Consider the following 15,042-nt stretch of genomic DNA (forward strand, 5'->3'; position numbering starts at 1 on the left):
AGACCCCAGTCAAGTGGACAGGTAGAGAGGATGAATCAGACACTAGAGAGGCAAATCAGTAAAATATGCCAAGAAGCCAAATTGCAGTGGCCCCAGGCTTTGCCAATAGCACTGTTGAGGATTCGGATAAAGCCTAGGAGTGGGATGTCAGTCAGCCCTTATGAGATATTGCATGGGAAACCATATGAATCTCCTGAGCCTAACCCTAATGTGCACGTCACAGGAAAGCAGGAAGTGTATAATTATGTTCTGTCTCTCGGGAAAACTTTAGCTCGGCTCCGGAGTATCCTCGTGTGGAATAGACCGCTGACTTCGAGAACCCAGTTCATAACATACATCCAGGAGACGAGGTGTACATCAAGAACTGGAACGAAGAACCGCTGAAAGAAAAGTGGAGTGGGCCCCACCAGGTACTGCTGACCACCTTTACAGCAGCCAAAGTAGCCGGCGTGGACCCCTGGATTCACTACACCCGAGTGAAGAAAATCCATCCTGGATCACAGACTGTGTAAACTGTGGAACCAACAAGGCTGCAGATAAGATGTGTTTAATCACTTTGAGAATGCTATCAGTAATTGTGCCAATGTTATGGTCATTAATGTCTTTGGGATGTGGAATGCAAAAAGATCAACTAACCACTCTTCATTCTAGAATGAAGAGAGAGGTACAAGCAGAAACACAGGTGATAAAGGTTTCTAATGCAGTTTGGGCTGAGAATGTAATGATTGGATTAGTCAAAGACTTTGCCAAAATGCAAAACACCTGTAGAATAACTGCCTGTATACCAATACCAAAGGGCAGCAGGAGATCCAGTAAATTGGGGAATCATAACAGCAAAACTACCTGAAATACAAAAGAACAAAACAATTGCATGCAAACAGGTACCCGAATCGAGGCAAGTAATCAAGGAAACTTGGGAGAAAAGAGGAACATGGATGAGACCCATGGGCCAGAAAGACTGTATTCTAAGTGATGGCACACTAGGAACCCCTATGGGAGAATCAGCAGGCATCACACAATGGCAATGCTATTTGCCACACTATAAAAAGATTACAGAAAATGTTACAGAAACCACTCTGGTATGGAAGTGTGAGGCCAAGGATCAGAAAGATCAGACAGAGCCTTGGGACAGTGCGTGGTCTGTGAGTATCCTTCAAAGATTCCAATGTATGGCAAACACCCCTTGGTGCATTAAGTGGGAAGGCTCCGAGAATGAAACAGATCCAGCAGTAACAAACACTGCCACCAGTAGCAGAACGAGGGCAGACAAAGTAAATTGGTGGGCATGTAATAAAACTTATGACTGCACTTCTGATGATGCAGAGATAAAGCAGATGCCACCTCTGGCAATAGCCCTAAACACTGGCTGTGCTTGCAGAGGGATCAAACATAAACAAGGCAGAGTGAATTATAAAGCAGTTGTAGGATGTACCAGGAGTACAGTCCGAGGTCCAGGACAATTTGTATGGGCAGCAAGCGATGGCACCTGGACAACACATCTGCCTGTAGATGGGAAAGTAAAGGAAATTACTTTAGGCCTCCCAACCTCATGTCCAATTTGGAAAAAGTCCCCATTTAACGGAAAACATGAACTTGTGCAGATAAGAGCAAGACGAGAAGTTCTAGACAATGAAAATCCAGATGACACTTGGCAAGAACCCTCTGGTGGAGTGAAATTTGGGTGGGCCCGAGAGTCTTTGCTTGGTCCTACAGCAAACTATCAGAGTAGAAGATGCTGTACAAACTTACAGGTCAGGTAGATAGACTGGCAAGAGTCACCCGGGAAGGATTTAAAGAATTAAGCCAGCACAAAAATGACTTTACAAAATCGATTAGCCTTAGATTTGTTACTCCTGAAAGAGCATGGAGTATGTGGATTTTTAAAGGGACGGGTTGGTCATTGCTGCGTTCACATCCCAAATGTAACTGCAGATGTAGAATATGACATCAATCAGTTGAAACAAAGAGAGCATGAAGCACAAGAAGAGCAAAAGGATTTGACTACGACCTGGCTAGGCAAAATCTTTAAAGGGTTAGGGTGGAATGTGAGTTCACGGATTAAATCTATCATTGAGAGTGTGATAATCTTACTAATTGTATTCTTAGCAATTTGGTTAGTTCACAGCATCTTGAAAGGAGAGATACAGAAGAAAACGTCCTGGAACCAGAAGATAATAAAGGCTCTGACACGAGATCCACGCCCACCATCTTCTGGTTCTCCAGTGCGTGACAGCATCCACGACAACGTTTACATCAACCATGGACTTGAAGAACGTCAAGAATAAATTGAGAAATAAAGGACTGTATCAAGTGAAAACATTTACACCTATAGTGAAGTGAAAATGCTTTCAAAGGGGGGAGAATGATAGTGGGGCCCTGGAAAAATGTCAAAAATAGACTCTGAAAATGTTAGGCTTTGTGCTTGCCAGATCATGTGAAATTGCACCTGCGTAAGCAGAACATGATAAATTATATAATTGTTAGATGTGATGATTGTTTAGTAATTAAATATAATTATTGTTTAATCATAAGAAGAATCATGAGGAACTATGTTAGAAGTTTGAGGGGGGCCATGAGGAGCCCATGCTTGGCTGAAATCTATGTATACAATAGAACAATTGAAGTTCAGTCATTAACATGAAAGTTATATAAGGATAGAATATAAAAACATGTTCATCCCGAACCCATGTCGGAGTCAGATTTGGGTTGGTACCCCTGACACCCAGAGCTCTTCAATAAAAGCACCTGCATATAATCATTCTGGTGATTATGTGTTTCTGAACGCTAATATACCCAGTAAAGTGTTAAACCCTTCCCAGTTGCTGTGCATGAGGCTCTATGAATATGCACCAGGCTGATGTAAGGGGAAAGGTATTTCAGGGGATCCCTGAAGGTAACAGGGTGCTCCTGGCTGAGTGCCAAGATGCACCCAGTTTACATCTTCCAAGAACTGTTTAGCATGGCTCTGCCCTGGATCTGCCTTTTTAGAGCATGCAGATTCCTTGGCTGTGGTTTTAGTCCATTCTCTTTATCACCTCCAGGTTTTGGGCCTTGGTGCACTCTGCCTTCAGACAGGGAGTGCTGATAGTTGGCAGATCTGTACAGGTGTCCTCACCCAGTGTGCATTGGATGTTATCCCAAAAGCAGGCAGTTTAACACAAGCAGCCATTTCACTGAGCTTAATTAATGACAGAAATAAAAACTATAGAACAAAGCTACTTTAAAAAACAGTCCCAGCCCATATTTGATCCCAGTCTGTGTGGTCCTGATCCATATGGTCCCAGTCCCTGGGATCCCAGTCCATACAGTCCCAGTCCATATTTGATCCCACTTCAGCCTATCCTGGTCTGGAGGGTTCTGATCCACAGGATCCCCATCCATGTGATCCCAGTCCAGGTGATCCCAGTCCATATTTGATCCCAGTCCGTATTTGATCCCAGTCCGTATTTGATCCCAGCCCATCTTTGATCCCAGTCTGTGGGGTCCTGCACACACTCCCAGGGTCTGGAATTCCAGTTCCCAGCCAGGAAAAAATGTTCCTGCCCTTGAACTTCCTTCCTATCCCCTCAACAAATTGCAATAAAATTATAAACAAAGAAATAATAATTGAAATTAAATAAATTATAATAACAATAAAATATAAAAATCTCAACTCTTCTTTCCAATGATTCAACTCCAACAATGATTCAACTCAAACCAACAATAACTATTACTATAATATTACCAATGCATATAAATAAACAAATTATATATCAGGAAATACCTTTTGAAAATTTTAACTCGATGACTAATGTACTTTAGATAAAAAATATGTAAAGAAATTAACATGTAATCTAACACCTCTTAGTTAAACAATTCATATTACAAATATACTAAACACAAAACCAAACACCAGCACAATTTCTCAGACATTTCAACCAAACAATTAAACTTTAATAACATCCTTAAGTACTCTTGAAAAATTAAAATTATTTTTAAAACATTAATTGTGTGCAGGTGGTTTTATTTTGATATTGGTTTTTGGATTGTTTGGGTTAGATGATTTAAAAAATGGGACTTTTATAGGAATTGAATCAGCTGAGAAGGTGGCACTCTGCAAACAGAACTGACTGAAAATGAACGGGACAGAAATCAGTAACTCTGAAAGTTTTATTTGCTATCAAATACATCCCACACACCCAGCCCCACACAATCCCCATCCCACTGCTCCAAATTGAGATCCCACTTCTCCCAATCTCCTTCCAACTCCATCTCAACTTGACAGTTGTGGAATGGAGTGAGTTTGGCATGGGATTGAGTTTTTTGAGGAGGGAACAAGCAATCTGAGGTGGAATTGAGCCCTTTTTGGGTTAAAATTCAGTTATTTTCAGTGGAATTAGAGTGGTTTTGAGGTGACTGTTCCATCCCCCCAGACTTTTGGAGCAGAGAGAGATGGAGAAGAGAAAAAAATTCAGGCCAAACCAAAGGAGAAGCAGCCAGGAGTGTCCCCAACATGGATCACAGGGAATGTGAGTGACCAGGGCTGTGCCCAAAGTGCCTCCTCCAGTGGGGGATGGAGCTGCAGCAGCGCACGAAGCTCTTCCCGCACTCGGGGCACTCGCAGGGCTTCCCTTACCGGTGCCTCCGTTGGTGTTGGGTCAAGGTAGAGCTGCAGGAGAAGCTCTTCCCACACTGGGGACACTCGTAGGGCCTCTCCCCTGTGTGGATGCGCTGGTGGGTGACGAGGGTGCAGTTGTGCCTGAATCCCTTCCCACAGTCGGGGCATTGGAATGGCCTCTCATCTGTGTGAATCCAATAGTGCTGGAGGAGCCTGGAGCTGGTCAGAAACCTCTTCCTGCATTTATCACACTCGTAGGGCCTCTCCCCAGTGTGGATGCGCCGATGGGTGATGAGGGCGGAGTTACGCTTGAATCCCTTCCCACAGTCGGGGCATTGGAAGGGCCTCTCCTCTGTGTGACTCTGATAGTGCAGGAGAAGATCAGAGCTGGTCTGAAACCTCTTCCCACACTTGGAGCACTCATAGGGCCTCTCCCCAGTGTGGGTCCTCTGGTGCCTGATCAGGCTGGAGCTGCAGCTGAAGCTCTTCCCACACTCCCCACACTCGTAGGGCCGTTCCCCAGTGTGGATCCTCTGGTGCCTGATCAGCTCGGAGTTCCACCTGAAGCTCTTCCCACACTCCTCGCACGTGTGGGGCTTCTCCCCATCATGGAGCTGCTCATGGAGCACCAGCTCCGAGCTCTGCCTCCATCTCCGGCCGCCTTCCCGGCCCAGGCTGGCTCTTTCCCCCTCACATCCCCGCCATCTGCGTTTGCAGCCCCTCCTCCTGCGGCAGCTCCGGGCCTTTTCCTCCCCGTTGGCTTCCTGCGCCTTGGAGCTGCTCAAAACGGCCTCTGCCACCAGGTTCTGCCGCAGGCATTTGTCCTCCCTGCTCTCCATGCTCAGCTCCTGCCCTGGACGAGGAAGGACAAGGACAGCATGGGATTTGCCTCCGTGCCACAGGCAAGGCCAACGAGATCCCCCCAGGCCGTCTCTGGGGACGCACTGCCCCCTCTTGGCTCTCCCCATTTCGGGATGCCGGGGCTGTTTGGGCTCCCGGGCTCCCTTCTCCCCTCATTCTCTGCTCTGCGCTGCAGCGGCTCCAAGGAGTCCCCCCTGCCCCTCTCCAGGCTCTTGAGGCTCCCGCCAATGGCGGTGCTCCCCCCTCTCTGGCCTCCCCACTTTGGCCTCCTGGGGCACACAGGGCTCTGCTCCTCCAGGCTGCCTCTGCCGGCAGCCGCCACCGCCACCCCCGATGTCCCCCCGAGGGGCCTTTTCCGCTCAGCCTTGGACTTCTTCATTCTCCAAACATCCCCCCAAAAACCCAACCCAGGGACCCCCCGGGATATCCAGGCCGGGCCCCCCCTCCACACTCACCGGAGCCATGGGGGGGGCGATGATCCCACAGGTGGGGGCTGCGAATTCAGGCAGGGATCGAGACCGCGTGGCTCCCGCAGCTCAGCCTGGATCCGCCCTGGTCCCTCCTCTTCCTCTTCTTCCCCCTCCTCCTCTGTCTTATCTCCACCTCCCTCTCCTCCTCCCTCCTAACTCCGCCTCCTTCACTGCTCTTTCTCCTCCCGCTCCTCCTCTTCCATCCCCCCTCCTCCTCCTCCCCTGTCTTATCCCCACCTCCTGCTCCTCTTCCATCCCGCCCCTTCCATTCCTTCTCCCCCTCCTCCCCCCTTACCCCGCCTCCTCCTCCCCCTCCATCCCTGCCCTTCCCTCCCTCCTCCTCCTCCCCCAGCAGCAGCCACACCTTCGGTGCCCCGTTCCCGCAGCCCTCGCAGCCCGCGGCAGCAGCGGCCATGGAGCCGGGCCAGGTCGGCATGGGCAGCGCGGGGCTCTCGGCTGCTCCCAGCCGCTGCGGGCAGGGGGAACCCGGCCCGGGCCAAAAGATCACAAAGCTAAGGATGCAGCAGAAAATGGAGCTGAAAGAGTTATGTTAATATTAACTCCAAACGAGGAAAAACTGGAAATTCCAAAGTTTAGGGAAGCCGAGAAAAAAGAATTAAACAAGATAGAAAATGAACAAGATAAATCAGGGAAATAGAAACTTCTACATGACTTAATAAAATGTGCTTGCTAGGAAAAGATTAGAAGACGTGCATCAGAAACCCCACTGGCGTACTCAAGCTTTGTGTGATCATTTTTTAAGGAATTTTGGGTGCACTGGGATTTTTGGTGTAGCAAAGCAAGTCACTGAAAGATGCTTAATTTGCCAAAGGATAAATAAAAAGGTGATGAGAAAAACAACATTAGGAGGTCATGAGTTAGCTCGTCGACCATTTCAAAATATCCAAGCAGAAGTTTAGATTTGTTAGGTTCTGGATTTATTTGGAAAAAAAAAATTTAATCTAGAAGAAAGAGAAGATGCCATATGTTAGACAGGAGATTTTAGGAGAATAAAAATCTTTGAAGTATCAGAAACACCCGAGGAAAAAACCAAGAAAATAAAAAGGGGAAATGAAAGGGAGGGGAACAAGAGGAAAAGTCAGAAAGAGAGTGGGATCCTCTGCAGCTCTTGCCCCCTCCGTTGGCGGCCGAGGCGCCTGTCCCGGGTCCCGGCTCGCTGCCCGCCTCAGCTCCGCCTGCCCCGGTTTCCATCCCAGGTGCGGGCTCACTGCCCAGGGCAGCTCCACCTGCCCCGGCGCTGGCGGTGAATTTGTGTGCCCTGGCCCCACTGCCCGGCCCGCGGCCGCTCTGCCGGCCATGCTGGGCAAGATGGGGTTGCTCTGTCCTGCCGCGTGGGCCGAGGTCACCGCGCCGACCGCACCGAGGGCGGGTCCCAGCCATCCCATCCCCGGCTGCCCTGCCCGTGCCAGCTGCGCTGGGCAGCGCCGCTGCTGCTGCCGGGGTCTCCCACCTGCCTTTTCTCTGCCGGGAGCTGCCGGATCAGCCGCCAGAAGCCATGTGGGGGCTGCCCACGCTCCGGCTCGGCCTCCACGGGAAGATCCCCCTCTGGCGATTCCGGCAGCAGACCCTGCCCACACTCCGACCGAGCCTCGGCGGGATATCCTCCCCTGACCCCTCCTGCTCTGAGTTACGTCCCCTTGGTAACCACAGCTCCTGCTGTTCAGGGAAACTCCCTCTCTCTACAGGAAGCACCTTATCGAAACACTAGGAGCTCAGTTAAAAGGCAGCCCTCTCCAAATTCTTTCTCAAAACACGGGAGAAAGGCTACAGAAGGTAAAAAAGTGAAAGAGTTAGATGAAGGGATTGCTCTATTGCCGTTCAGAGAGGTTCCCATGGCAGGGATGCGCTGCCCCGCCCCGCGGGAGCCACCGGCGCCCCTGCCGGCCGTGCCCGGAACTGCACCCAAGGGGAAAGCGCCGCGGCCGAAAGGCCGGGACCGGCTCCGGGCTCTGTTTGTTGTCACTGCCGGAGCTGTTTATACACACTACTATTATTATATTATACACACTAGTAAAGAACCGTTATTCCTAATCCCATATCTTTGCCTGAGAGCCCCTTGATTTCACTATCCTAAAAATTAAGAGGGAGGGGCTTTGCATTCTCCATTCCAAGAGAGGCTTTTTCTGCCTTCCCAAGCAGACACCTGTCTTGTAAAGAAAGACAAGCACCCACAGGCACTGAGGGGGGCTGCAGGAGGGGCAGAAGAAGGCCCTGCAGCACTTGGGCACAAAGGCCCAGCAGGTGAATGCAAGAAGGGAGCAGCAAAAGGCCAAGCTGAAGGCAAAGGCCAGGGCAGAGCTCCTACAGCCCCTGAGGGATCAGCCCCAGGGCCCAAGGGGGCCCCAGCACCCAGGGCACGGCTCGGCCACAAGCACCCGGCAGAGGCATTGCCCTCCTCGGCAGGGCACAGCCCACCCAAACAGCCCCTGGCAAGGAATCAGGGCTCCAGCTGCAGGGCACAAGGACACTGCAAGCAGAGACAGCAGCACCCTCAGGACCAGCAAGTCCAACCCGTGATGGACATGGATTGGCAGGGCTGTCACAGCTCCCATCACACCAGGGACCCTCCACACTGGAGCCCTTGAGAACATTCAGGTGGGTCTGCATTGAGAGGAGGCATTTCCTGATGGACACAGGGGCCTCTCAATCTGCTCTGAATCTTAGACCTAAAGGGGAAAATAGTAAAGGAATATTTTAATTTTTAAGGGAATGAGTGGGAAAGATGAGCAGGTATGATTTGTTCAACCACTATTAGAAGCTGTGGGGGATAGGTTTGAAATAAATGAATTTCTTTTTCTTCTTCCTGTGATTGTAATTAACTAGGAAGGAGTTTGAGAGCTGGATTTTAATACTGTAAAAAGGGATACAGAGGCTAGTTCTGTTGTACCTCTGTGTCAAAAGTCTGACAAGGCCTATGCTGAAGTGAACCCAGAAGTGTGGGCAGCCCCAGGGAAATACAGAAAATTAGATATGGAGCCTCTACAAATTAAAGCAACCCTGTTCCAAGAGAGGGAAGGAAGGGCTCACAGCCTGGTATTGAGTCCCTGTTAAAGGCAGGGCTTTTGGAGCCAAGGGTGTCTCCCTACAACACTCCTATCTTGCCAGTCAACAAACTGGATGGATGGACACAAGGAGGAAACACAGAATTTTCAAGTGTTAAAATTTAGATTAACTGAGGCGGCTGCCCTGGCCCGTCCAGACAGGGAAAAAGAATTTGAATTATAGGTGGACGTTAAACAGGGTCTTGCCAAAGGAATTCTTGTGCTAAAATGTTTAACCCAGTGCCTAGAGAGCAGCCTCATTGTCTGCAGAATTGTGCAGCCACAGCTTCCATGGGAGCAGAGGCTGAAAACTGATGACAACAGGAGGATCTCCTAGAGTTCAAGTCTGGCATCAAGTTAAAGCTTTGACAACCAAAAGAGCCTCTCAATGGATGAGCAGGGCTCGGTGATTACAGTATGAAACTTGTTCAGTGGCACAGGAGGATTCAGAACTGAGGACAGGGCAAGGGTTTAACCCAGCCTCCTGTTTGAACAGCCTGGAGAGGGGCTGGCAAGGAACCCAGGACTGCACTCAAGGGACAGAGCTCCCGAGCCAGGCTGGGAGAGATTGATGGGACATTCCCTGGCCTGAGGGAGACAATGTGTTTGTGGATGGCTCTGCAAGGGCAGCAGGAGGGAAAAGAGCTACAAGACAGGCTGTTATTAAGGAAGGGGAATCAGACCAAGCGCAGGTCACCGCCCCATGCTCAGCTCAACCCGCGGAGCTGTGGCTGCTTGTAAGAGCCTGGCACTGAAATGCCCTGAGCAGGAAGGCTTCAAAATCTTCTGCTGACACCATGGCACCTAACAGGGGGGCAAAAGCAATTCTGACTGCTTCAGCAAGCACTGGATCACTTATTAACCTCTTGCTAAAACAAATAATTCAAAGATAATGGATTGTGGAAGCAATAGATTCAGATGGGGAACTCATTTTACAGGAAAGACCCTTCAGGGGGTTATGGCAGCTTTAGGAATACAATGGGACCTCCATAACCCCTGGCAAGCCCAGAGCTCGGGTTGGGTAGAAAGAATGAATGGGGAAATAAAGAAACACCTTTGGAAGCCGGAGATAGAAACCAAGATGCCATGGGTACAGCTTTTGCCATTGGCTTTGGCAAGAAAAAGAGCCAGACCCAAGGCAGATATTCAATTATCTCCCTTGGAATTCATGTCTGGAATTCCTTACCTGGGCAATTCTCCACCTAGTGCAGGGTGGAAATAAGGGATGTAAATGTAAGGCAGGCTGTAGCCAGGATCCTGTCTCCTGTGGAATCTCTCCCCCAGGAAGCTGGGCTGGCACAGAGCCTGCCCTGGGACTTTGCTGTTGCCAACACCCCAGGCCATCGGCTCCTGCCTAAGGAGTGCAAAGCAGCACCACTGGTGGCCAAGGGGCCCACGCCAAGTGTCCCTGAGGCCAGAAACAGCCGCCAGCACAGCTGAGCACGGGGGGACCCCTCAGCCTGGCCTCAGGGGCTCTGAAGCCCCGGAGATTTGCACTTCCCGCCTGCAGCAGGACCATGGGAGCCGCCCTGAGCCTGCCCTGAAGGCAACGCAGCAGCAGCCAGGGCTCCACAGCGGGCCAAGCCCCTGGGCCTGCCCACAGATCCTCTGCTCAAACCCTCGGGAATCCTGGCCACCCTCCCCTGGCACCTCCAGCCACTGCGGCCAAGCCTCGCTGCCGCTGCTGCAGCTCCAGCGCTGGCTGGGCCTGCACTGCCACAGCTGCTGGGGAGCACCGCGGCACAATTCCACCCTGGGGCTCACTCACACCCACACTCTGGGCTGCCTGCGACTGCACTGCTGCAAAATGTACCCATCCTGGTTCTTTTAAATCTTATTTCTCTGCTCAGAAAGGTTTCTCTACTCAAAGGTTTGCCTTTGGGAAAGAAATTTTAAAGGTTTTATTTAAGGGGTTCCCAGTCTGTTCGGATGTTAAACTCATCTCCACCACTCAATGGAGACGAGTTTAACATCCGAACAGACTGGGAATAGCCCAAAAGACACCCACAGAGATAAGGACCAGCAACAAAACATCAACGCCCCCCCCGCAGCAAACAGCAACCAACAGCTACCCCAGACACTGCCCCCGGCACAGCTGGAGACACCTGGTCTGGAAAAGGCTGAGAAGGAAATCCAGGAGTGTGGGCGGAATTCACAGCAGAGGGGAAGAAATCCGAGTCTAAAAGGAAACCAAACACTAAAAACTTACACGACTTGGAAGCAATGAACTTTAAAGCAGTGGATTTAGATTGGTTCAGACTACGTAAAGTTTAGGAAAAATCGGGTAAAACTGACATGTCATGGAATGATTTTTTCTGCACAGCCGGGCTATGTGTGGATGAAATTATTTCTGTTGCCCATCCTGGCCAGAACCAAGCAATGCCTTGACTCTCTCACACTAAAGAGATTCTTGGAGAGTTTTTGTTTTCCCTACAGTTTCAGTGATAAGATTACAACATGAGAAACATTTTTTATAATAGTCCTACTTTATATTGTCAGGTAGGTTTGGGACAGAAGGGTGAGAATCAATTTTTGGTCTGGGTTTTTCCATGTTCGCCTTTATGTTGCATTTTGCAAAATTGAAGAGCTTTAACCGTGATACTTTTAACTCTTAAATAGTTAATACTTTTTTTAAAAAAAGCAGATTCTGGGACGGGGGGGGGGCACATGTGACTCACCAGATGGCAGCCCTGGAGGAGAAGCTTTGGTTCTAGTCAGCCAGGAGAGGAGCTTTAGGAATGCAAATGAACCCTGCTGGGCAAAGCCTGGCCAATGTACCTGGGTCTCTTGCCTGGGGCAGGAATTGGGCTGGTTCCCCCTGCCCCTCACCCCGAGCTCTGCCCGCTTGCCCTGATGGAATTTGCACAGCTCAAGGCAGAGCCCGGGGTGAGGATATCTGACCCTGCAACAGAAACGGGTGAGGCTGCACAGGGAAACAGCAAATGGAGAATGTTGGGAAAACTTCACTATAAATAAATGGGGGGAATCATCCCTCTGCCCACTCCAACGTGTGCTGTCACTGTCTATGTTATATAGGGTGGATTAGAGCACTGAGATGTTCTTGCTCCCACAAGTTCTGGGAAATCAGTTGGGAATCCAAGTATTTGATGATTTAATTAGAGACAAATGGTCAATTGATGCAGCCCTGGCTGGAGAGAGTGGCCAAAAATGAGGAGAAGATGAACGGCCAGCAGAACAAATCCTACAACAACATGGACCAGCCCCTGGGAACCCAAACCAATTCATATCAGGAGCCACAGAACCCATTTCTCATTTCAATGGCACCATTAGATTACAAGCTGTCCTCGGAATAACCAACCAGACAGCTCCAGCTCCTGACCTTCCTGCTGAGCAATCCACTGAAATGAGGAACACAACATTTCACCATGGGACGGGATCAGATCATCTGTTAGCAGAGAAAAGAGGAGTTTGTGGAAAATCAAATGACTCAAACTGGTCTTGGCAAATAGAGACAAAGCCAAAGTGGTGAAACAGATAACAAAGGAAACAAAAAAGCAGCTCATGTACCAGTCCAAACGTGGAAAGGATGGGAATGGGACATGGTTTTGTGGTTCCCTGGCAGACCATGGGTTAAACGAATGCTGCTTCTGCTCTGATGTGCTACAGCACCTCTCACCTTTTTACCATGCTCCACACCTTGAGAGTGCAGCTCATTCAGCAGCTGAGCGAGGGGCCAGGGACTTGTAGATAAGGAAGTAACGGGCGAAACCACCAGCTTCAATAAATGTTATTAATTAACATGGACTGCTGCTCGCAGAAAGTCCCGCTAAATTCCTGAACGTCGAGAACAAAACAGACTTAACAGAGCCGTGAATATCGGCTGTTCTACAAAAGTGGGGGTGCACATTAACGAGGACGTGCAGTTGGCAGATCGGGAGGTCTGAACCTTCCAAGTACCTCAGCCAGTGGGCAAAGGGAGAGGGAGATGAGCCGGGAAAATGAGGATAAAAAGGAGGCTGCGAACTACAACAATGGCAGCGAGCGCACGGCAAATGCGCCACGGCCTCTCCCTCTGCTCAGCAATAAAGTCACTTGTCCAGGACTCCTCTGTCTCCTCGGGGCACGGAAACCTCCGGCCACGTGAATTTCCCCGCACAGCCCCGGGCACGGGGCAGCCGCCCCTGTGCCAGCCACAGGAACCGGGCCGAGCCAGCGCTGCTCCGGCAGCGGCTCCTGCCGAGGCAGCGGCCGCAAGGAGACCGCGGGCAGCCGCTCCCGCAGCGCCCTCACGGCAGCGGCACCACGGGCCGGACACGGCACAAGGAACCCGCCTGAGCCCCCTGCCGCCCCCGAGGCCCGCAGCGAGCCCCGAGCCCCCGCACAACCCAGCGCGGCTCCCACCTGCGCTGCGGCCGCCTCCCAGCTCCGCCGCCGCCTCACCGGTGGCTCCCGGTCACTCCCAGTATGGTCCAAATCACTCCCGGTAGGATCCCAGTTGCCCCCGACACGGTCCCAGCGGCTCCCAGTCATGCCCTGTATGGTTCCTTTCACTCTCAGTCCCTCTCAGGAAGAGCCCAGTGTGGCCCCAGGCACTTCCAGGATGAGCCCGGTCACACCTTACCCGATGCCATTTGCCCCCGCTGTGGTCCCAGTTGCTCCCAGTATAAGTCCAGTCACCTCCAGTTTGATCCCAGTTACTCCCAGACACTCCCAGTACTATGCCAGTCACTCCAAGTGTCACCCCATCAGTCCCAGTATGATCCCAGTATGATCCCAGCATGGGGCAGCTGCTCCCAGTATGATCCCAGTTGCTCCCTGCATTACTCCAGTTTCTCTTCTTCACCCCTACTACAGATCTGATCACTCCCAGTATGATTCCAGTCAGTCCCAGGATGATCCAAACCATTCCCAGTCCAATCTCAATTGTCCCCTGCATGTTCCCAGTAGCCCTCAGTGTGGTCCCAGTATATCCCAGTGTGATCTCTGCTGCCTCAGTTCTGCTCCCAGTGGGTTCTTTTCCCAGTCTGTCCCAGTCCATTCCAGTCTGTCCCAGTCTCTCTCCAGCAGCTGCTGCCCACCCCCCCCTCCCAACCCCATTCCCGGCACTGGGACCCCCCCTGCACCCCCTTATCCTGCACCAACACCCCCCTGCACCCCCTTTCCCGGGTATCCTCCTCTCCCAGCCCCTGGATCCCCCATTTCCGTCAGCCCAGGGAGCCCCGGGCCCCCATTCCCGGCCAGCCCGGGGCACCTCAGCCCCAGCCTCCCTTTGCTGGGAAACCCGGCCTGGGCACGGGGCTCTGCGGCCGCTCTGGGATTTATGATCCCCCAAAGGAAAGGGAGAGAACAGCAGAGAAAGAGAGAGAAGGAGATTGGGAATCAGGGATCGGGTCCCAGCGCCCAGCCCTGCTCCGCCGGGGGTGGGACCCGCACCCGCAGCAAAAATTGGCTCCGCTGCTCCCGCTGCTTGCCCGGCTTTGGGCCGAGCCCAGCGGGGTCCGGGCAGAGTTTGAGCGCAGGGCCGGGAGTTCAGCAGAGCCCGGCCCGGGGGTCCCGCAGGGCGCGGCCCTGGAGGGTCCCAGACGGATCGCCGAGGGATCCAGAGGGGTGCCAGGAGGGGATCCAGGTGAATTCCCTGGAATTCGCCCTTTCCCCCTCCCCCCGCGCTCCCTCGGGCACTTTCGCTTTCGCGTCTCTGCAGCCGCGATCGGGGACGGCTGCGATGGCCCCAGCGCTGGGGCTGGGGGTGCTCCGGGGGCTCCTGGGGCTCCTGGGGGACCCGGGGGCCGAGACCAAAGGTGAGTGGGACCCCCCGAAACCGGGACCCCCCTGAACCGCAATTCCCGGGCACCGGGACCCCCTTGATCTTCCATTCCCGGGCAGGGGAACCCTCTAAACCTCCATTCCCGGGCAGGGGAACCCTCCTGAACCCCCATTTTGGGTCATGCCACCCCCCCTCACTCCACTTCCCCAGCACCGGGACCCCCCTGTACCCCCTCATCTGGCACCGAGATCCCCTGAACCCCCATTTCTGTTCACCGGGACCCCCCTGAACCGCAATTCCTGGGCACCGGGAACTCCCTAAACCTCC

The 15,042-nt window shown here is 52.0% G+C and overlaps 3 protein-coding genes across 5 annotated transcripts in view; 1 reads left to right on the top strand and 2 right to left on the bottom strand.

Annotated features, from left to right (window-relative positions):
* Positions 1 to 15,042, bottom strand: part of LOC129126570 (uncharacterized) — a 246,689-nt gene that overhangs the window by 18,278 nt on the left and 213,369 nt on the right. The gene's annotated exons all lie outside the window — the stretch shown is intronic.
* The window catches only part of LOC143695253 (uncharacterized), a 101,926-nt gene continuing 90,879 nt past the window's right edge, over positions 3,996 to 15,042 (bottom strand). Inside the window, exon 3 of the mRNA XM_077186310.1 lies at positions 3,996 to 5,445. Within this exon, the coding sequence (XP_077042425.1) occupies positions 4,612 to 5,436 (825 nt within the window). The 5' untranslated portion in view covers positions 5,437 to 5,445 and the 3' untranslated portion in view covers positions 3,996 to 4,611. The remainder of the gene's footprint in view (positions 5,446 to 15,042) is intronic.
* The window catches only part of LOC129126568 (uncharacterized), a 250,177-nt gene continuing 249,452 nt past the window's right edge, over positions 14,318 to 15,042 (top strand). The window contains 1 exon segment of the mRNA XM_077186300.1: positions 14,318 to 14,749. Within this exon segment, the coding sequence (XP_077042415.1) occupies positions 14,674 to 14,749 (76 nt within the window). The 5' untranslated portion in view covers positions 14,318 to 14,673.

The sequence above is a fragment of the Agelaius phoeniceus genome, chromosome 15 (assembly GCF_051311805.1).
Source record: "Agelaius phoeniceus isolate bAgePho1 chromosome 15, bAgePho1.hap1, whole genome shotgun sequence".
Lineage (NCBI taxonomy): Eukaryota > Metazoa > Chordata > Aves > Passeriformes > Icteridae > Agelaius > Agelaius phoeniceus.